This window comes from Melanostigma gelatinosum (genome assembly GCF_949748355.1).
Source record: "Melanostigma gelatinosum genome assembly, chromosome: 19".
In the NCBI taxonomy this organism is placed as follows: Eukaryota; Metazoa; Chordata; class Actinopteri; order Perciformes; family Zoarcidae; genus Melanostigma; species Melanostigma gelatinosum.
In genome coordinates, this window is record NC_136652.1 from 14,936,291 (window position 1) to 14,959,346 (window position 23,056).

General features: G+C 40.3%; 1 protein-coding gene across 1 annotated transcript in view; it reads right to left on the reverse strand.

Annotated features, from left to right (window-relative positions):
• Nucleotides 1-23,056, reverse strand: part of fig4a (FIG4 phosphoinositide 5-phosphatase a) — a gene marked incomplete at its 3' end in the record, with an annotated part of 54,428 nt that overhangs the window by 30,363 nt on the left and 1,009 nt on the right. The window contains exons 3-21 of the mRNA XM_079291512.1: nt 22,171-22,269; nt 21,192-21,315; nt 17,085-17,241; nt 16,652-16,702; nt 16,332-16,495; nt 15,336-15,464; nt 13,669-13,769; nt 12,658-12,820; nt 10,523-10,620; nt 9,219-9,352; nt 8,842-8,958; nt 7,481-7,526; nt 6,802-6,950; nt 6,531-6,697; nt 3,677-3,815; nt 2,566-2,624; nt 2,019-2,166; nt 1,479-1,562; nt 555-753 (exon numbers count right to left, since the gene is read on the reverse strand). Of these exons, the coding sequence (XP_079147638.1) occupies nt 555-753; nt 1,479-1,562; nt 2,019-2,166; nt 2,566-2,624; nt 3,677-3,815; nt 6,531-6,697; nt 6,802-6,950; nt 7,481-7,526; nt 8,842-8,958; nt 9,219-9,352; nt 10,523-10,620; nt 12,658-12,820; nt 13,669-13,769; nt 15,336-15,464; nt 16,332-16,495; nt 16,652-16,702; nt 17,085-17,241; nt 21,192-21,315; nt 22,171-22,269 (2,328 nt within the window). The remainder of the gene's footprint in view (nt 1-554; nt 754-1,478; nt 1,563-2,018; nt 2,167-2,565; nt 2,625-3,676; nt 3,816-6,530; nt 6,698-6,801; nt 6,951-7,480; nt 7,527-8,841; nt 8,959-9,218; nt 9,353-10,522; nt 10,621-12,657; nt 12,821-13,668; nt 13,770-15,335; nt 15,465-16,331; nt 16,496-16,651; nt 16,703-17,084; nt 17,242-21,191; nt 21,316-22,170; nt 22,270-23,056) is intronic.

A 23,056-nucleotide genomic window follows, 5' to 3' on the forward strand; every position in this document is an offset into this window, starting at 1 on the left:
CTTTCATTATCGAGTTTACCGTTGTTTTTCTAAATTTGATTGAAATGTCACGAATTAAAGTTTCTTATTTCATGTCTGAGTCAGGACCACCAGTTGGCAACATGAGGCTGATTCAGAGATCCATTTCTGGCCAGCTTTCACGTTTTTTTTTCATTTCATTAGTATTTAAGGCAGCATGGACACAGAATATTTTTCTTTGTGGACTCAGGGGGAAGTGGGAGGAGAAAAATATAATTAGCGTAGAATACTTAAATTGGTATGCAAAATGCTATTGACGTCTAAAGTACAGCAGGTGGCATAAACTGGGGTTACATTTCCCAGAGGTCCTTAGAGAAGATGTCATATCCTTGAATCATTAGATTTCATTTGATAGGCTGCTTTGTTTCCGCCATATTAAACAATTTAGATTTAAATTTAGATTTAGTTTTACTTGTGTTTTCACCTTGAGGGGTTTTAAATCGAATCAAACTGTTGCAGAGTAAATGTGTTTCCTGGATGTGAACACGTCAATCTATTTCCAGACATTGGATATTAGATGCTTTGTGTTTTCATACCTCCTGTGTCCGAGTGCTCTCTCCGGTCTCGGTTAGCAGTTTGATCGGGGTCGAGCGCTGGGACACGGATCCGTCATCGTCGCGGTCCTCTTCTGAGTCGTCCTCCGATGTGCTGCTGATAGCCTCTTCACTCGGAGGAGGAGGGGCGCTGGCTGCAGTTTTCCTCTGGAGCAGCGTCTCCTCCCTACTGCTCTTGTTACTGCAAATATCCACAAACAGCCACAACGATTTACATATGCAAGAACACACTGAATAAGACAGATGGTAATTAATATTCATATATATTTCTATGTTATGAGCCCATGTATCAAGCAGTCAAGCAGCAGGACCAGAGTGTTTTTTACGAGACTAAATTGCCCATCACAGTTGCAATGGCATGACGTACTTCGACACCGAACTGATTTATACCTGGAATAAAACAAAAAAGCTCAGACGCATCATCCTACTGCGGATGTCTAAAGAGCCCATTGTTGAGCACAGAGAAAAAAAAAAAAGAAAAAAAAAAAAAAAAGAAAAAAAAATTAAAATTAAAAAAAAGAGGATGAGCGACCACTTTGTGGAAGCTAATAGGAATCCAAATAAACAATAAGCATTTATAGAAAACATTGAAGCAGTGCAGACCATGAGAGGGGTCAGGTGTAGTGTAGTTGTGTTCGGGCTGTACTGCAATATAGTGGAGACAATTATAAGTCATCAGATCATGATGTTTCTAATTTAGGCGCTAGTATGTGATGTGTGTGCAGGAGTGATTATTTAAACAATATATGCACAGAAAAAAAGGACAGGGCCTTGTTTTTGGTAACCTGAGAACAGTGTCAAATTAAGCCATGTGTATGAGGACACAGTGACATGGAATTTATCACATAACAAACACCGACCAAAACATCACAAATGTGTTATGTACAGAACCTGAGACGCACTCACCCCAGCACTGACTTTCCCGTTTCCTCTGGCTTTCGAACTGTGAATGGGCTTGGATCTACTCCTATGGTCTTGGGCATGAATTCCCTTCATGAGCACAAATGAGAAGGGAACACATTAGCTGACAACCTGCAGTAATATCACAAAAACAGTGAATGAATGTTTGGCACACGATTCATCAAAGTTGTTTCCCATAAACCAAATCTGGGACGACTGGCCCAATGTCAAGATTTCCCCAACGTTTCAAGGTGCTCAATTAGAAATTCAGAGCATAATATAGCAGCACACAACTATTTGCTGTGTAAAGATATAGTGAAGTAATGGCATCCTGAGCAGAGAATGAAGTCACACACTGTTAGCGTTGTCAGCGCTGTTGGCGTTGTTTTGCTAGTCGCAGGCTCAGCTTTCGCCATATTGAGAGCCGAGTGGAGGCAATACCTCAATAATGAATATGGTCCGAATTGTGGGGTTGTTTTATGTCTCAACAAAATCTTTGACAGTGTAAAGGTTTGTTTGTGTGTGTGTGTGTGTGTGTGTATTCACCGTGCAGAGTTGGTCATGGCGATGCCGAATGTGTCATCAAAGGAGGTAAGCTCGTAAGGCATGAAGAATTCTGTGTAGATGTCAATAGTCTCCTCAAAGCGGTTCACTCTCTTCACTTGGATCTTCTTCATGTTGTCCTCACAGGAGACTGCATCCACACGCAGAAAAAATGTTTAGAGACAATAATCCACACACCTAACATATAAATCTGGTGATACGTCCTATGAAAAACCCCAATATTAACAATGGAACCTACTGATTAACATTGCCTGGATAGCTAAAGCCTGATATAGAGATTATTCCTCTGTGCCATAGAGCTCTATACAAAAACTATTAAAAACACCAATGAGTCACATCTGTTCTTTAACCATAAATACTCATTAGTACACCAAATCTGCAGACAACTTCCCAGCAAATACACTGTGCCCAGCTGTTTGAGGAAAAGATTCCCTTAAAAATGCTGGCAATTGTAAATTCAAACAAACATTAAAATGCATCAATGCATTATGGATATTGGAGACATCATTGCATATATCATAACAGATACCTTCATCATAGGCCACAGGAAGGTAGGACAAGATTCCTGCTGACCACCACAGTGTGTAACTGGAGACAGACAAGATACACAAATTTGTAATATTTCCAGTCGGCAATATATCGATATTATATAGATATTGTAATATGAGACGAGCTATCGTATATGTTGTGAAAGCACCAATGGTCAAGCCTACAATATCATTGAAATATAGATTTTATCCATACATCGCCCAGTCATACTTTTCAGTAGATTGTCCACTGACTGATGCGTACTCTGCAATCTGCATGGTCTCTGCTGGGACTTCACATAACCTAGATATAAAAATGGGCTTGGCTGGACCACCCACTGTACAACTGCTGAATACATACGCCCTTTATCAGATATTACCAATTTGAGTGAAAGCACCGATTATGATTTATTGTGTGATGTGCTACTTAGGTGAGAGAAAAAGCGCAGGGTGCGTGGGTTGCTGAATTGATTTCGGTTCCAGCCATGCTAATTTCTTGGACGAATGGCTGAGCTACCGTGGCCCATTGTGGCGACATAAACTAGTGTTTACTAGACCCAGACAGAAAACTGGGTCTAGTTTTATGTAAGCATGAAGACGATTGGGAACAAACAGCTTGCAAAGTAGGCCAGTAAATGGCCGATATCAGGTTAGTTGCAACCGAAAGCAATTATTTCAAAGTTAAAATAATTTAAAAATTTTAGCGAAGTGCTCTATTTCTACAGTATATTGTGTATTTACGGTATGCAGACCAAATTAATTGCATTTTTACAAGTTTCAAGTAGTATGTTAGTCAGTTATAAGGAAACAGGCAGAGATTTTCACTCCGAGATATTTCATTTTCATATTATATTTTGTGGCTGATCAACATTTTTATGTCACAAGTCGGGGGTGCTTATGGGAAATCCAGTCTTTATTCTAAGAAGAAACTACCTCTTATGTCCACAGGGGCTGCCAAAACCCACACAAAATGAAAGGTCCTTGTAGTTGCGTTTTAAAAATGTTCATACACATTTGCGGTATGTAACCGCAGTTAAGGTATTCAAACGCAAGCGTGTGTGTATGTATGTACTGCAAGTATATGTGTGTGTTTGTAAGTGTACAAGTATTTACCTGCGTCTGTCTTGGGGGAGGGCCATGCTGTTCTTCTGATGCAGGTAGAAGTCAGTGGGCAGCTCCCACAGGTGTGGCTTGGACTCTGATGGCTGGTAGACTTGGAGGAACAAGTTGATGGCATCCTGTCTGTCAGCATCTAACAAAAACCAACAACATACAAAATAAGTGAGAGTTCATAAGACTAAAATGACATGAAGAAATTATTATATTAATTAATTATTATGATATATATTAACAAAATAATCATCCACACAGTCCATAACTCTTTTGTTGAGAGCTTACCCTGGCTGTGTAATCATGTTTCTCTTTTTACCTACAGTGGACCGAATACAGCTTCATACATTTATAATCTTACACTGTATTGTATATTTTAATTTTAGATTCATGTCAAACCTATCAAACCATCAAAAGTTGAATGTCCCTCAAGACACACTTCACCAGTCCCTGACGTTTACAAGAAAAGAGTAGAGCCAATGAATTCAATTTTAGTGAAGCGGAACTCACTCAAGCACATGTCCTCTTCACATGAACAGGAAACTTGCATGTTGCCCAGTTTGGTGCCATTTAATTCCTCCCCCAACTGTGAAGCCGTGTGCATGCTGTTCCAACACTTGCATTCGATCATTAGAAACTAAATTGGCTTCTATTAAAGCCTGCTTCCAAGCCTTTCTCTTTTTCAATTTCAGCCTGAGATTCATACAACACATCATGTTTTAAGAGTTATGGATGAGCTGTCGACATAATGTACAGTGAAACAGTGTACATTATACAATGTACAGAAGTAACTGACAAAAAGCCATGTCTCACAAGATGAATTAATGAAAGGCACATAGTGAAAATCGGTCAGGTCCGTTCAATTTCAGCACACATCACTTACCACACCCCCCCCCCCCCCCCCACACCTTTGACTGGTCTCATCAAAACACAAAAATTTGCCCCCTCAAATTAGCATATGGCATTATGTACTATGTGTTTGTGTGTCCAAAATGTGAGTCAGAGGAAAGCTGTCAGAGGAAAGCTGTCAGAGTGCTTTGGCAGAGATGTCAAAGCACAAGTCATCCGCTACGAACTGAGGGAGGATTGGTGTGAATGTTCTGATAAGTCTCAGAAAAAAAAATGCATTTCCAAATATCTCCAAGATATTTTGAAGTGTACTGTTATGGTTTAGTATTAAAAGCAGCTATGTACTATCAAGTTCCATGAGTTAAATGCATCAGTCTTATACTTCTCAATACATTTTCATTTCCACTGTGTGATTATTTACTTAATCAGTTCTTAATGGTAAATAAGAGTTTAGAGCAATTAGGGGTGTAAGGGTGTATTAAACAAATGTTGTACTTGAACAATTTTGTACTTGAACAATTTTGAACGTGAAGATAGCACGGCGGAAAGCGGACGATACCAGATCCACTCCTTTGGTTCTTGACTTTCACAATAAAAGCCCAAGACATACACAGTGCACTGTGTAACTGTTTACCAGAGGGAACTCAAATTCAATCAGAGCATTTTGTTAAAAGGAAACTCGACAAATTAGCTTACAGTAGGTTCGGCTACAATTTAGCTGAGAGAGACTGCCAAACACTGCTCTGGGTCAATGTGATCCCGGTAGTTGGGTAACAGTCATCTTGCTGAATGACTTCAAATGACAGGACTTATTTGGTATACTGTAGGTCATGCCGTTATTGAGTGTGCAGTATTGACTACTTGTGTATTATAGTCTCTGTGTGTGTGTGCGCGCTGCATTATATAAGCCACTTGACATGTCAGTCTGAATAAACATTCTGCTACTTTCCAGGATCTGCTCTGCAACCAACCAATGATCTAATTTTCCAAAATAAAGTGAATGAGAAGAGTCGAAAGCAAAGACGCAGACAGGAGGTCGACTGAGCAGGTCAAGTAGCACCACTCTATTACTCCTGAGGGTAACTCCAATATTTTTCAACCTTGACCCCATGTTTTTGTGTCTAACTTCTTAATAGGGACAACTATTTCTCAAATATGTCCAGTATTGAGCAAGAGTGAGTGAGCAAAAACATGGAAGAAATACAAAATGTACCGTTCAATACACAATGCACAACCTTCCTCTTCATATCTGGGGCTACAGATGCCACCTGTTGATGTGGACCAGTCACTAGTGTGTTGCGAAAACACTTGAGTACAGGCATGCACATTTTCATCAACGCATCGTGTCTACCTACAAACTAGGGTGTCATTTAAAAATATTAGAAATCCGAATTGCAGGCACAGCAAAGCCACTATATCAAGTACTGATTGGCAATTAGATCCTAGTCGCAAATTGCAAGAGGGATAAAAACATCAATCCATCCTCTCCAGATAATATCGGAAATCAAATGTCCTCAAACTAACCCTGTTCGCAGTTGACAATAATTGAAGAATTAATATAAAAAGAAAGAAAAATGTCATTAAAAACAACTTTGAACAAGTCGTTACCGGCACCCACAGTCTTCGGGGAACTATGCTGGATCTGACTTTGTGTGCCTAGCTGTTGATGCTGAAAAGGTACGTCCACATTTTGTCATTTTAAAACAATGTCTTACATCAAAGGCTGGGGGAAAAAATGGTTTGTACTAAGTCGTGATTCAGTAACACAATATGATTTTGTATGATGTGGTGTTCAGGTTATGTAAAGTGCTCCATGTTATGTGCTGGGTTACTTTTTCCCCCTTCAAAGTTACAACTAGACTATTTAGAGAAGCCGCAGGCAATCAAAGGTGGGAACATACTAGCGCCGATCAGTCTTAAAAAAACTGAGCAGAGCTGAGATTAGTGACCTGTATTATCATAGAGCCGCTTCATAATCATTTTTTGTGCACGTGTGTAAGAAACGCACCTGAGAAAGCGTTGCTGTAGTAGCGCGACAGCGTCTGCATGATGTCTTTAGAGTGTTGTGTCCAGGGAGCGATCTTGCGGTAGGTCTTGACCCTGTGGACCAGCTGGGAGCCGCCGTACTGCAGCGACAAAGTGTCTCCATGGTCCTCATACAGCTCCTCAAACAACCTGCGTCACACACACACACACAGATCTTTCCTTGTGTTCAAAACACGTATACAAAATGTGTTTAATAATAAAACGTATTCAGCGATAGCAACATATATGCTTACCTCACACAGTCAGTATCAAACTGGAGTTTGGGCTTGTCAATCATTCCCAGTGCATAAAGCTGATAGGCCAGCGCACACTTCCCCACCATGAACTGGGCAGTGTTGGTCCGATCCAGACAGTCCACGCAGTTGGTCCGCAACACACCAGTCTGCAACAACAAAGACTCATGATACCTACTGATGGCACCTCATTAATAGACAGGATGTTAATGTATGTGGTCACGCACATCCTACTTGGAAAGGCTATTAGTGGAGTATCAATAGCAAACATATCTCCATGCATTTACCTTCTGAAAGGTAAGGTTGCCATTAAATCGCAGTTAACAGCTTCAATCGTTTTAAGAAGATCACTGTATGTCAAGGTTTCCATTAAAAACTCATGATGCAACGAATAGCATTGGCCTAGTTTTGCAGTGAATGCTGAGCTGCTTTTAAATAAATATGATGAGAAAAGCTGATTCCTTAGCCTATGAATCTCCCTGCCCTGAACTGATGTGTGGGTCAATTGTTACCTTTAACAACTCAATTGATAAAGACTCTCCATTAGTTAACACTACTAAGTTTGTTTTGTTTTCCTATGTTGTTTCATATACAAAAGTTGCAAGTGAACCTCAAATTCGGGAGAATATTTGAATTGTGACACAATAGTTCCATGAAACCTGTTTGATGTGTGACATACCTGCACCCGTCCACTGGCTGTGATGTGTCCACCTACATCTCCCCACCTGAAAAATTACATTTAAATCAACTTAAAGAATAAAATACTGGAACCAGACAAAGGCACAACATGCACATATCAACTCTACTCTTCTGCTCATCTTTCCCCCTACAAGAGGTGTGATCACTGTTATAATTAACATGTTAATTAGTGACCTTTGGAGGTGCTGGTAGTCTGATTTTGTTACCTTTGGACAGAGCCATGCTGGCTGTTTTCCCCCTGCTTCTTTATGCTAAGCTAACTGATAGCTGGCTGTGATACCAATCTTATCATCTCACTCATTGCAAAAAAAAAGGGAATAGGTGTGTTTTGCAAAATGGCATTAAAATGAAAGTCCAAGAAGAGTCAGATACAGAACATGGTCCATTTCTGGCCCTGGTTTATGTCTTTATTAGTTCTTTCTCCTCAATTCAAGACTGATTCATCACTTGAGAGTGAGAATAACTGCGAGGAAATACTCCCTTGAAATAGTTTGGAGGGGGAGCTCTAAAGACAAATAGCTGTTTTAAAGCAAAGTGTGGCATGAACATTGTGACCTGATTGAGACCAATACGTGATTATAGTTGAAGTATTGAGTGTGTCCAACTAAATGTATGCTTAAAAGCAAGAATGGTGTGATAAGAACAAGATAAACTTAATAAATATCTCTGATTAGCGTCATTATTTGTGAGCTAATTCATTATGTATGTATCTATGTGAAAGCTTACGAGGGTTTTGTTTGCGAGTATACGACAGTATACTGTATTTGCATGAGTGTGTACAACAAAGAATGTGAGATGGCATTGGGGAAGGCAAATGAAAGGGTTATAAGTACTTGCTATGGCTTGGTCGTTGGGTTATGTAACAGAATGGTAATGTTGGGTGAGAGTGATTAAGACATGCCAGCAATGGAAGAGCCATGAGTTAAAGTACATGGACGGAAATCTACTCAGCTCGTTAGCAGCAAACCCTCTGCGACAAAACTCTCATCAGGCATAATTACCATTAAGAATTCATATCTGGAGAGTTTCAAAGTGAAGCTGTGTCGATAAATGTATGATTCTGAATATGTATGACAAGAAAATGGCAATGACAAAAACCTCTAATTATCCAAGTTGTTCTCTTGTGAAAAATAAGAGAGTCCCTAAAGTGCCAGAAGATGTTAGTCAAGAGCAGTTTCTGAAAAAGTGTCATTTTAGTTTAAGGTTTGCTTCATTTGGAAGTGTAATGCAATAGTTTGAGTGTTTACACACAACACCTAACTGAACAAAGCTGGTCCTACGCGTGTGTGTGTGTGTGTGTGTGTGTGTGTGTGTGTGTGTCAGCGTCAAAGAAAAGCTCACCTGTCATCTGGTCTGATGGTATGACAGTAGAAGTCGGAGCGATTACTGAAGAAACCCGTGCGCTTAACCACGTTCTCTGCTATCATACTCAGACGGTCCAGAACGTTGCACAATTTACTAAGAGAAAGAGAAATGGAAAGATCATTTTAACATTTTATTTTTGCTGCAATAACTTTGTCTTTTTCATTCATTTTTTTCAAGGCATTAACATAAAGCCAAACAAGGCCAAATTCAGAAAAATAAATAAGTTTCCTCTACAAGGATTAAAAAAAAAAATCTTTCAAGTTAGTGACATTTTTATGGGAAAAGTACAACACAAACAAGTTGGGTTTTCAGCTAATTCAAGCTCACTACTTTGGCATATTCATGGTCACCACCTCTTGGTGTAGCGGGCCATGTCCCAGGCAATGTAGTCGATGCAGTTCTCTGGAGGGAGGAACTGATTTAGGTTGAGCACAGCTGGGTAGAGCTCCTCACTCAGAATCTTCTCATGTTTCCTTTTCTCTCGTTTCTGTAGCACAACGGAGAGAAATACATGTATCACAAGTAGGACTAACTCCCCCACCCTCAGAGCTAGGGAATTCGGTCTAAAGGATCAATGCAGAGTTGGGCATATACAGTATGTTGTGTGTGTGTGTGCAGTGTTGTAAAAAAAAAGATGTTTTTGTTAATAAAGTGTGCACACTCTCAGTCTGCCCCCGTGCCTGTGGTCACACAGTCCATTAAGGTATGACTCCATGAACTTATTTCTCCGCACATTACGCCTTTTTGATTGATGAAAATGAGCCTGGAAGCATCATTTACCAGCTCACATCTCCATCCACACATCCAGCGGAGGCAAAGCTGCACAGCAATCGGTCAGATTACGAATGCATTTCAGCGAGAGCTTGTCAATACAGTCTGGCACACACACACATGCACACACACAGATGTACAACCACTCACACATTCAAGACACGGAAGAGAGACTAGAAATATGCTACATGTGCACATATACTTACAAAAACACACATCTGCTGTTCATAGTAACAATCAGCATCATAGGTGTCATGAACAATAAAATGAATCAAAACAGTCACACACGTACATACAAGATGGGGCTGGTCATGGGCACCGTTATGGATAGAAATGCGAAATACCGTTATTATTTTAATGTATAGGTTCGTAAAAGTTATCTCCGGCAGTCAAAATAAACGGACTCGAATTCAGTTGGCTGGTTGGAAAAGTGGTTCACGTGCTCTCGTCCTCTCTTAACATACAAACACGCACCGACCCATGACAAAACCATGCACCCATCCAGGTGTGACACACCGGGAAGCGATGGACCGTCATGGTTTCATGGTTGATTGCCAAATCCTCCCTCTCTCTCGCTCTCTTATAGTATATTACCACGGTATATCCATTGATAATACCAATCTAATACCTGATTATATCTTTGGTAATGACTGTATGATTGCTGCTTCATTATCAAACTATTAGTCCCCTATTATTGTGTTATTACCTAGCTGTAATGTAAAATGCTACCGAGATCAGAAAAATGTTTTTAGTTATATTTTTAATGTGATGTCAGCGTTTCTTGAATGAATCACTTTCTGTTAAATCCGTTCAAAGGTGGAGTCATACTGCACGTATCATTTGCTCAAAAAGTGTGTGTGTGTGTGTGTGTGTGTGTGTGTGTTACCTTGACCAGGTTGAGGATGATGATAGGAGAGCCAAAACGCTGCAGCATCTGGTCAAAATGGAGCGCAGCTACGTGGGCATATGGGTCAGATTGGTCCACTGTAAGAGAAGTCTAATTGTTTAGTGTTTAGGGAATTCTAACAGTTTTTCTCCATTTGAAAACACACAAATAATTGAAGACAACAAGAGCACACAACTGTGTAAACTTAAAGCTCATGTATCAACAAAAACACTGCGGACTGCTCAACTCTAGGCACAATTCCATTGATTTCACTCAAATTCTAAACCAACCAGGAAAAAGAAGTGCGTCATATTTAATTGGATCGTAGCTGGAAGTGTCAACAGAATGAGTTTACTTTAAAAAAATGTAAGAAACCCTGAGAAAAATTAGGAATTCTGAAAATCTGTTTCTCCAAGCTCAAGCCTTCTCACTAGAATAAAAAATAAAAAAAAGAGTAAAAGTAGGTCAACAACATAACTGCTTACAATAGAGACAATAAATATGAACGTATAAAAGTGTAATGCTGGACTGTAATGTCTCTGATCCGGCTGATTGTTCACAGTTTCGTGCAGTCAAATCCATCACATTCTGTATTTTAAAGTCATGTTTAATGCCTCCGTGTGGCACTCCTGCGGAGCCCCACCCCTGCAGCCAGCCGTTAAAATGGACCGGCGAAGCAGCCACAAGAAAGATTAGAGGAAATAGGTCAGATAGTCCGAACTGGTAAAAGCTGACAATATAAACTGGAGCTCAAGCACATCGTTTTCTCTCCACCATTTCGTCGCTTTGTCTCCTGCAGAGTTTACATCTCCATACACACAATGTGACAAGGACTGGATATTCACAGACACGTCTCTCACTGACCTGGATTCGTCTAACAGGTGTCAGTCTCTGCAGCGTCACACTCACTTTCTCTGCACCTGGCTTTGAAATGTTGAGGCTTTATTTCAGTTTCACAACAATTCAAAGCGGTGGTAGACTAAGAACGCACAGACAGGCGCGAGTCCAACTGAAATTACAATTGCACCATTTGGGAAATGTCAGATAAGGACCGTCGTTAAGGATCAAAGCAGGAGCAGGATGATGCAGGAACGTCACACAGAGAGGGATCTCAAGGACACGCTCAATGTCTCTATCTCACAGAAGTAAATGTCATCTGAGGAGGAATTAAAGGGCAAACTGGGAGGGCGAAAGATTATGATTCATTTCAGGCATTGCACAGATGCAAGCAACAATACCGTCCTGCGTACACACAGCAGGCTCCAATGTCATCAGTCTCAGGGACCTGATCAGCTCCCTCTGGCCCTGGATTTGTGTTTTTATCCTGCTCATAATGAGACAAGAGATAAGAACCAAAAGGAGGGTGTCCTCTTCACCCATTTCATTCTTTTTATCTGAGAGGAATGGCTCTTATACAAAGCCACTCTTATTTGAATGCAGTCTTTCCAATTACATTCTTCCTCTGTCCCCAGAGGGTTATTTCTGGTCCTGGACAGCTGTTAGAATGAATATATGGAGCATTATAAACATGAATAGTTAAATAACTATTGTGGTACTGTAAAAGAGAATATACTTATATCGTAATTTGTTATCCGTCTTTATGTATCAGGGCGAAGTGGATATGCGAAAGATCTTCCATTAAAGCCTGGGAAGCTTTTCCAAATCTCTACCTTTTCCACGATAAAGCAGATGTTGAGCAACTTAAGCAGTAAAAAGACCATCAACAATCCAAGCCTTGATACACTTTTTTGAAGAAAATATAATGTGCCGTGCAAAATTGTTCACCCCCTTGGCATTTTTCCTATTTTGTTGCATTACAACCTGGAATTTAAATGTTTTTTATTTGGATTTCATGTGATGGACCGACATAAAATAGTCAAAATTGGTAAAGTAAAAATAACGTCTTTTTAAAAACTGGAGTCACCTAATTTTTGCAATTTTGACTATTTTGTAGAGGTCCATCAGAAAAAATCCAAATGAAATTTGAATTCCAGGTTGTAATGGAACAAAATAGGAAAAACACCAAGGGGGATGATTCCTTTTGAAAGTCACTGTCATACCATATTCTGATACTGTAAAACAAAGAAGCTGTTGATGTGCAAAGTAAGAAAACCAGTGTTCATCAGCAGTCTTACATCGTATTGGGGGTTTCGGCATCATGGTGGAAATGTCCTGGGACCAGTAGAGCGGGACTGAACCTCGCACCTGGACGTATGAGGAGTAACTTCCTGCTGTGAGAGACATCACTGAGGCGTCATTGATGATCTGCTCTGTCTCAACCTCATTAGCCACATCCCCCTGGAAATAATAGAAAAACACAAACGGTTGCAAAGACAAGCTCACCAAAAAGGTACATTCCGTAGCTGTTCTGGAGCTTTCCATCACATCACACGATCCTCACCAGAAGATGGGACTTGCTAAATGCTCTAAGCTTTGTAGATGCTTAGATTTCCAATTTTTGAGCAGTTCAAGAAACTCTCTTTTAATGGTGAATTGGCAATCTGAATCTTGATCGTTTGAAGATCAAGTGATACAATCGAAAGCTATTGTACTTAACTGCTTCTTCCAAGGACAATAATGAACTTCAGCTTATAAGCAAACACTGGTTAGAGGTGGCGATAGAAAATAATGGAAACAGAAACAGTTGCTGTTCAGGATCACATGTTCACCAGCAGATCAACGTGATCAAGGTCAGCACGACAAATTCTTTAATAAAGCACTCAGACATGACGTACTGACCCAAATGGAACGAACCCATTAACAATAACTACATTAATTAATATTAGCGCTTGTGCTTATCCTGCTGTGACAAGTAAAACAGTCTCTCGTGATAAAGGCCAATCACACAGTATGCTACGATGAAGCGAAATTCCAATTGTGTTGAAAAGCTACTTCACTTTTTTTCCGACCACAACAGCCGGTAACTGTGTAAATTGTGTCCAACCTGATCTCAGGATGGCAGGATCATCTATGTTTGCTCCTACGTTTCTCCCGCCTCCCACCCCCACAGACACTCATGCATAACTGTAGGAGGAGGCAGCGGGTCACATTAACCCCCCCCCGTGATCACCCTGAGTCATCTCAATCATCCCGGTGGCCCCTCAGCCTTGCCTCCGCTTTCCCTGTTGCCTCGGCAACAGCTGTACCTCGCAGTTGGCTCCTCTTTTGAGGAAGCGGGTCCCGGCGAATTTGCTGGAGCGCCTGGCAATGAGGGTGACGTGAACCGGTCGGCCGTAGATCAGAAGCTCTGTAGTTGGTGGGTTAAGGAGGAATAATAACAATAATAATAACAACAACCACTGACGACAACACACACACACACACACACACACCCCCACACACACACACACACACACACACACACACACACAGTATCTTTAGTGTAGTTTTAGTTTCCACCTCTTGTATTGGGCCTCATTCACAAATTATTATGTATTTTGCATCTTAAATCAGTAGAAACTTAACATATGCACGATTGAAAATATTATCATTATTAATATCATCATTATCATCCTAGACTAACCACTTTCGAGAAGTCTGTTTCTACACGTTGGCAATGTCCCACCTTTCCCCCTTATTGCTTTTTGTTTTCAAATCTTTCTTTTTTTATTTCCCGCCTGCTTCAGTGTCGCTCGATGCTCAGAATTTCTCCATTTACTCCATCTGTTGAGTCTCTTATTGCACGCATCCGCCCTCTCATGCTCTCAGATAAAAAAAAACCTGCAATGAAAGCCAAACTGTTTCCTGGAATTGTTTAAACTCAAAGCACTAAAACATTGTTTCCTTGGCAACACGGTGTCTGATAAGAGTGAGAACAGTGTTGATAGCAGCACTGACTGTAAAGTGCACCGTAGATGATTCGTTTATAGGCCTACTGCAACTAAAAAACACAAAATCATAATGAATTCATTAAAAATAAATTACAGATGAAAAAGAGTAACTTGTTTTGACTGAAAGGCAAAATAAATGACACTGCATGATGCGATTCATGCAAAGGAGAATTGATGGGAAATGATGGAAATCTGAAACCTAAGGCAGACTTTTACCCGAATAAATCAAACAGTTTACTCAGTTCTAGCCCTAAGCCACTCCGCAGCAGTTACCCATGCATCAATACTACAAAAGCTTCTCAAAACAAAACCAGAGGAAATTAATCACGTGGAGTCTAACGCTAATCCCTGGTATGCAGCTTGTGTCAAGACTGCAAACTAAGAAAAAGTTACAATAGCAGTGAAATTAAAGACGAAAAAAGGATTCAAACAAACATAAAGTATGCATGCATGTAAAAAAATATAGGATTTGTCTTCAAAAAGAAAAGCCATGCGGCATAATTAATTAACGATGTTGCTGCCTTCTCCCTGTAGATAACAGATGGAGTGATTATGCAAGTGCCAGTGTGTTTACATACCTTTTAACCATTGCTTGATTGCCATACATTTTTGCTCAAGCCCTAAAACAAACACAAATCGCTTCTGCAGTTTACTGGTGAATCACACCGTCTCGCTAACGGTGCATTCCACGTGCTGCGATGGATGCCGAGCGCCGTTCAACAAGTGATGTTGAAGCTGAGAGATGAGAGGGAGTGCAGACAAAGAACAACATTCGGAGAGATAACGTATCATCTACTGTGCTAGTGTGTAATCACAAATCAGCCAATGCTGACAGATGTTATGTCCCAACAAGGTACTACACAGCTTGTATGGGACAGTCTTTTTAAAATCCAAAAGCAACAAGTGGATCAATTAATAAAAGCAACAGCCAAACAATTCTGCAATGCATGAACAGGACTGACTTGACAACTCTCAAAGGATACTGGACTGGCCACAGAAGCCGTGGATTATATACATGAGCCAGTCATGATGCACTATGTCCTTGACTCGTTCCAGCAGCTTCCCGTTCCACACGTACTTGTAGTACGGCTCATTCTGGAGGCCGTAAACCACTGTGGCGGAAGAGTGGGAACACATAAAACCGTCGGATCATTTTACTAAAATGTCAGATCAAATGATCAGTTAGAAAGCAACAAACGGAAAAGAAAACTGTGGTGATGCAGGATGTGGAACAAGAGCTTACGTTATTGAATTACAATAAACATGCCAAAAATACACATCAGCCAAGGTAAGGTAGAGTTAATTTTTAAATATATTTTATTGGAAAAAACTGGCAAACCTGCAGTATAATGGATGATTGACACCTTTGACTGTGGCAGATATCAGTTTTTCCATTTTTTTTATGGGCATGAATGGTAGGGCTGGGCTATATGGCCAAATATTTATCACAATATAGGTCATCTCATATCTTAACAATATATACAAAAGTTATCCCTCTCAATCATCCCTAATGACCCACTAGAAGTGAGTGGTGGTGTCTGTATCTGCAGAGACCTTGCCCTCTGCCTGTATTTCCTCTTTTCTTCTATTTTGCTGTGTTTGGGACTTTTCTAGGCGTCAGCAAAGAGCAATTGGACCCCACTTGAGAGTGTAACTCCCTGCCAATAAGCAGGGTGTGCAGCCCATTCTCCATTCCCACTATTGCTTAGCGAATGACAAATTGAACCAATCGCTTGACTTCAACGGAGTGCGTGTGCTCATCTCGGTAGGAGGAGAGCTTTTAAGCTGTTAGCAGCCGGTCAGAGTCCTAAAGGGGTGTTTAGCTAACAGAGCTAACGGCTAACGGCTAACGGAACTAAGCACACAGCAGGACTGACAGCTTCTGCTCAGAGGAAGCGTTAAACAGTCACCGTGAAGCCTCCTCCAGCCAATAGAACAAACACAATGTATATAAGGGCTGTTGATGAACATCCTCTCACCTTGCGTAGGAAGACCCTCATCTTCAAAGATGTCAAAGCTGTCGTGCTTGCTCTGTTTTTGTACCTCTTCCTCAGTGGAGGAAGTTGGTGACGACCACAGTTCAAAAGGCCTCTGCAGTAAAGTCAGGTTGTACTGCAGCGAATGGCTCAGGTCATAGCTGTAGCTGCAAGGAACAAAGGAAAAAGCATGTGAAACAAACACAGCCCGTACTGTCCCATGATGAATTCAAGAGTTGGCCAAACTACAATTGGAAACATCAAGTGTATTTCATGTCAGACACGACTGTACGTTGTGACCAAAAAGAGGTTATTTGCCTTACCTGAAGTAAAAGTTGCTGGATAAGTCCACGTTCTGAAAGATCCGCACATATCTAGGAGAGCAGAAATAAAGTCATCTATATAGGGATTTTATTAAAAAGTCATTAAGCTTTTATAGTGTTAGTCTATCTGGCAACAAACTTTCAGGACATTTGTGAAGATTGACATAATACACGAATTAGAGATCTTAAAAAGCAGTAATGTTACGAACACACTTACTGTACGTGTCGTAAATCGCTCTGTACATTTTACCTTTTTCTGCTGCTGCCTTTCCATTAATGTAATGGCATTAAAGTCTTACGGAAACGTTAATTTCTTGACTTTGGAGAGTGCGTTTATGCCTACAAATGACTGGTGATAGTGTATAAATGAAAACTTTTGACCAGCCACAAGATCTTAAACTGCACCGCTATAGGTGGGGAAACGAGGCGGTACCTTGCTTCATCGGGGTGTGTAACCCTGACCGAGTCATTGGGGATGTAGATCATGCTGGTGTCTTCAACTTTGTAGATGGAGTGGCCACCGATGTCGGCCATCTTTCTACGCTTGGTGATCAACACAATGTAGTACCCTTCGAGGAAACGTACAAACCCTGTGGAAAAGAAAATCTTTTAGAATAAACGAGTCAAATGTTTCTTTCGAGGAGCAGTGTTCCCAACACAACCCTGACATACTGAAGTTCAGAAAGAAAGAACGCCTCTGAGCAAGCTGAATTCTAGGTCAACCTTTCTGTTGCCTGCGATTCAGCAACAGCCTCGACAATACCAACAAGTAAACAACTCCATTTGAGGAGGTGGATGGAGAGTGTTTGTGTGCCATACTTCACTAGCTTATGTACAGACCATGTCGTTTTACAGAATTAAAATCTGACCCAGAAAGTAAAACAGACATAACCGCTGATGTACTTTCTGCTTTTGGTGAGCTATTAGCTTGTTGTTGACATTCAAAACAAAATAAATGGCTGTGATTATAGCTTTTTATAGCATTTGTTAATGGTCTGGTTATCATGCCCCATTACGATCAGTAGTTTAAGTGTGCATGCTGTGCGACACAGCTTCATTATATCACTGCTAAGACTACGGTAATCTCTTCGCGGATGAATTGTGTGCCACAGATGCAATTTTGCACCTGAATAAGAAGTCCTTGTACATTCAGACTATTTTAGAATCACAGATGCTCATTGTGCTGTAATGAGGTTCACGTTGGGTTTTCACAAATAGGCTTTCTACAATTATTAGAACACTGAATTAGCATCGCACTCCTATAACATTGTCAGAGTCACGATGGACTGTTTAAACAAAGGATCAAAATCAACGCAGAAGAACCAGAAGAACTCCTTTTATTCTTCTTCCTTGTCAGAACCTGGCACCTTTGTTACCCACAATGCAACTTGAACCATAACAGTTGGGTCGAAGACAGCTCGGTATGTTATGCTAGTAGCCATGATTTCTGGAAAGACATTGCTGTAAAGTTTATTTTTTGTGCGATTTGAGGAACTGGAAAGTAGAATGTACAGTAGGACAGTTGCAATTGTGACGTACGTTTAGCCACACTAGCAGCATGGCTCAATGGTTGAGTGAGTTAGTCAGTCGGTCAACCAATTTGGTCCAGACTGAGTGTAGTGGATAAATTCCCATTTGAAATGATGTTCTTCACATTCATGCTCTGCAGAGGAAGAACCCCACTGATTTTAGACACCCCCTGACTTCTCCCTAGTCGCCCCCATATTTGATATTTATGGTTTTAACATTGAACTAACATAACATTAGCATGTTAGCTTTTGTGTTGTGCCTTTGTTAGCATGTTAAAGTTAGCATTTACTCCCAAACCGAACTGTGTCTAAGTGCAGCTTCACAGAGCTGCTAGCATGGCTGTAGACTTGTAATATTGTAATTTTTGTTTTAATTATTAGCTTTATTGATCTTGTTTTGGTCGTGCTTGTATTACCGAGACATGACGGTTAGAAGTTAAAGTTTAGAGACACTTTGCAAAAGCTCATCAAGTCTGTCTTTTAATCAGCGTAATTTTAGGAGATTGAGGCAGTAGCATGTTTGAAAGAATGTTAGTTTGTTGAGGTGATGGTTTGGTTTCATTGGATTCTGGTTCATTAGTAGTTTTAAATTGGATTCTTATTTGGGGAGAAGTGCAAAAATGTATTAAAAGAAAAGACCGTATTGTCATGATTTAACCATGTATTGGACTGGTCATGCAGGGCATACATGAAACTCACATTTCAGACACACCAATTACTTTCCGCGCAGCCACTGGACTGCAAACGCAGGCGGAGGACATACAGAGTGTAATGATCAGTATCACAAACTTCTCATGTAACACAACACCTTGGATTGGATTTATGGGGCAGATCGACAGAACAAGTTGACCTGAAAATAATTTGAGTGACCTGTGTTTCCATGTCTTAGGTAGGGTTGTCACGATACCAAAATGATGACTTCGATACGATAGCCAACTCCAACTGTTCCTGTGTATCCGGGTTTACCTGGACCAGGTGTTGCCTCCTGTCATGGCTGTGTCATACATTGAATGTGCTGTAATTACATTGAATGTGTTGTAATTCACTATCCTGTTCTACACATGACATCATTGCACGCCTGTCCATCCTGGGAGAGGGATCCCTCCTCTATTGCTCTCCCACAGGTTTCTTCCTCTTTCCTCCCCGTTAAAGGGGTTTTTGGGGAGTTTTTCCTGTTCTGATGTGAGGGTCCCGGGACAAGAAGATGTCAAACGTGTACATATTGTAAAGCCCTCTGAGGCAAATTTGTAATTTGTGATTTTGGGCTATACAAAAATAAATTGAATTGAATTGAATTGAATAGCCGATACTTACGATACGATACAATACCACAAATACGATACGGGTATATTTGTCTATAATAGTAATAAATAAAACATCTGTATGGTTCCCTTTTTTACCAGCTTGTTCCTGCTCAGCTTTTTTGAACACTTAACAAATGGCATTAATATTAATGTTTAACCTCTTCGCATCTTTTGAGCCTCTCTTTCATATTTCCGCTGGCTTTCAAACTTTGACTGTCTGTGGGAGTGGGTGGATAAACAACGCTCAATTTACTTGCATAGTGAGTTTGATATTGTCACTTCATATTTAATCTTAATTCATGGAATAGTTATTTTATTCGATCAAGATCCACCAGCATGTAGTCATTTTGCATCAATTGTGTTTCATTTAGTACACGTTTGTGTGCATTGTGACCTCATGATCATATAGGCTTGTCGTCAAACGAGGCTACTCGTGTTAGGTTGTATATGGGTGAGCTTGGGGGTGTTCATGTTTATAATCACATTTGCTTTGAAAGGTGCTTTGCCATGTTTGACGTGTTGCCTCCCATGGTCTGTGTGGCTTTGAAACACGTTTTGCAGACGGGTCTCTGTATGTCAGTGGGCTTTCCTTCACTGTCTGCAATGTAGCCAAAGTACTTCCAGATTTCACTTGTGGCATCTTTTTTTCCAACAAGCCGAGGACGGTCGGCAAAAGCTCCTGCTTGATGCCATGTCTCCCCTGCCATCACTCGCTGTGAGTGAGCGCTGCCTGTTGCGTGTGTGAGCGCTGGGTAGCCCCGCCCCCTTGCAGTCAATGCGAGTGAGTGCACTCTGATCGTGCGCTATTTTTATGAAGTATCGATACTAAAAATATGCAAAATCGTATCGTTTTTAACGTACGGGTACCGCGGTACCTTTTTAGTGTCGATACACCGTGCAACATTAGTCTTAGGTTAACTAAAGGCCAGAGAAGAGTCAGAATTATTTTATTATTTTGTAATTAGGTCTGCCGGCCAATGTCCAAAGCACAGACACACATGATATGAGCTATTCTTCCTCTCAACATGAATCAAGAATAATTCATACACTGGGATTCAACGGTTTGCCAATTCCCAGACAGTAAATCATTATTTATTGGCAGTTTTAATAATATCCCCTGCTCGTTTTTTTCACCACTAATAGAAGTGTTGAAATTAAAAAGTGTTGTGGGCTGAGATAAGTTTAGTACAATGTAGTTTGTATATTAAATAATATAGTGTTAAATAGGAAGGCTTTTTGACACTGATCAACAGGAAAATACAAAAAATAAAATAAAAACAATTTAAAATACTAAATAGTTTTAATAGGCACTATTATACTATTATAGTTGAAGACAACTATCCCAAACAATATTGTTAGTGTATTTTTCAGCTGACTTTGGACAAAAAGAATGGGAAATTATTAGAAATATAAAAAAAGCTTATTTTTGCTTCTGATTACACCGCTGATGGTCATGATTTGAAACCTGAAAATGTAACATTAAAAGCTCCACAACGGTAGTTGCAGGGCTGTATTGTACTTTATTACAATGTACTCCCAGGTGTTCCTTTTATTTGATGTTTTTCCATCTCCAGCACTTACTGCAATATGCAAAACCAGGTCAATATGTACAGCTGTAGAACCAATGAGTTACACGCTGCCGTCATTGCGCCCCCACAATGGTTGTTGCTACGCCAGTGAAGAAGAGAGTGGAGGGACTCTACTTACCCACAATGCCAAAGGCTGAGAGAGCCCTGGACAGGCCCGAGGAACCCTTCTGGCCAATCTTGGTGCGGTTTCCCAGGTCCAGGCGGCCCAGCAACTCCCGGACCTCTTGCTGGTTGTACACATGCTACAGACAAATACACACACAGATATACATGAATAAAGCTGTGAGAAGCTGTTTATTTATGTACATCATTTCCAAACTGCTCATTTTACCTTGCAATAAAAGAAGAAAACAGGCCATGACGTATTTCTTTCTCAAAAGAAAATGGGCTGCTTATGGGGGGGCTAATTATTGACTACTTAATTCAGAGCCAGTGAGACTTATATAGAGTTTCTGTGCAATAATATGCAAATGATTAGCAGGCCTTGTTTCATCAATGGCCTTTTTCTACAAAAAGGTTGAAGATCCTCAATGAGAAAATTAAGAGAAGAATTGTAATGAATTAACAGAAGCTATGAAAGAAATGCAAACCGACAAACAACCTTTGCATGCAAGTTATCTTCACCGGAACCTTCTTCATCAATATCATAGATTTCACAACTTAAATTCTGCACTAAAGGTGCAACAGAAAAAAAAGTCAAAAACGCACTAACCTGCTACAGTATGAAAACAGATCTCTACAGTATTTGTTTTTTGGTGGAATTAAATGCAGTTCTTCTGCAAAATGCAGTCAGTATAATATCTGCAGGAATGAGAGCGTGGGGTGATGGATATTTAGTCATGGATGCAACATAATAACAAACATCATAATCATAATCACCCACAACACAAAAAATGAAATCCAAGCTCATAGATCCTGGTAATGAGCAGCGGCGAAGAAAAGGGAGTCGCGCGCAGCACTCCACAGCTAAGCTGTCACCCATAATACACTTGGGACATTGCTGAGTGATTGTACAATTGTATCCGAGCGTGCTCTACTGTATTACATAAGAATATACATTAGCACTGTACCAACTCTGGTGGAAAGTCAGCGCTTACCTTATCATCAATAATGACCAGGTCCTTAGGTTCTGTGCGGTCAATCTTCAGGACTCTGTGTTTGGTCTGTGCCTGATTGGTCCCCACCAAAAAATACCTCTGGAAAGAAAGATAAAAGCAATATATATTATCACTATGATACGTGATTGCAGAGCTGGTGTTTGCTGTATGGTTGCTTCTGAATATGTGCACACTGATTACAAGAATAATCCTTTTACGTGTGTGACCGCATGAGAACACAGTAGCAAAATGTGTCTTACACATTTTCTAATTTCTGTAGACATAAACAGTCTATGTACAGGCCTATTGTTAAAGTCTCACTGTCTTCAGGCCTTTTTTTCCTATAACGTGCAATGTTTTCTCTCCACAATGAGCCACCAAAGTAGAAATGAATGTATCAGAAGCCTGTGAAATTACACACAAAGGGAATCCACACATGATATAATTGTATATGAGAATATACACTGGATTTAGAGTAGTTACAGTCTAGAGTACATTTGGGAACAGCACATATTTTGTGTGCATTGTTAAGATTTGTGTATTTCTTGTATGGCTTTTTCTTTCAAGTCATTATTTTTCTCACAATGGGTTGAGAGATGGCTTAAGATGTTCCATCTTCTAAAGACTATTACATTAGAACACCTTGTATCAGTACAGTCCGCAACCATTAGAGCTATTTTGTCCTGTTCCACAATATTCTATGGAGCCCTCTTTGTCCACAATAGTTAGACTGTCAGTTCAGCCACTGTTCAGTTAAAATGGGCAGACAGAGGTTCAATAAGAAATTATGATAGCTCAACTGTGACAAATGTTTTTCTGCCTTAAATCCGCCATCAATCACACTGTTGTAGCACACCCTTATTTAAACACTGGTGTCATTGTATGT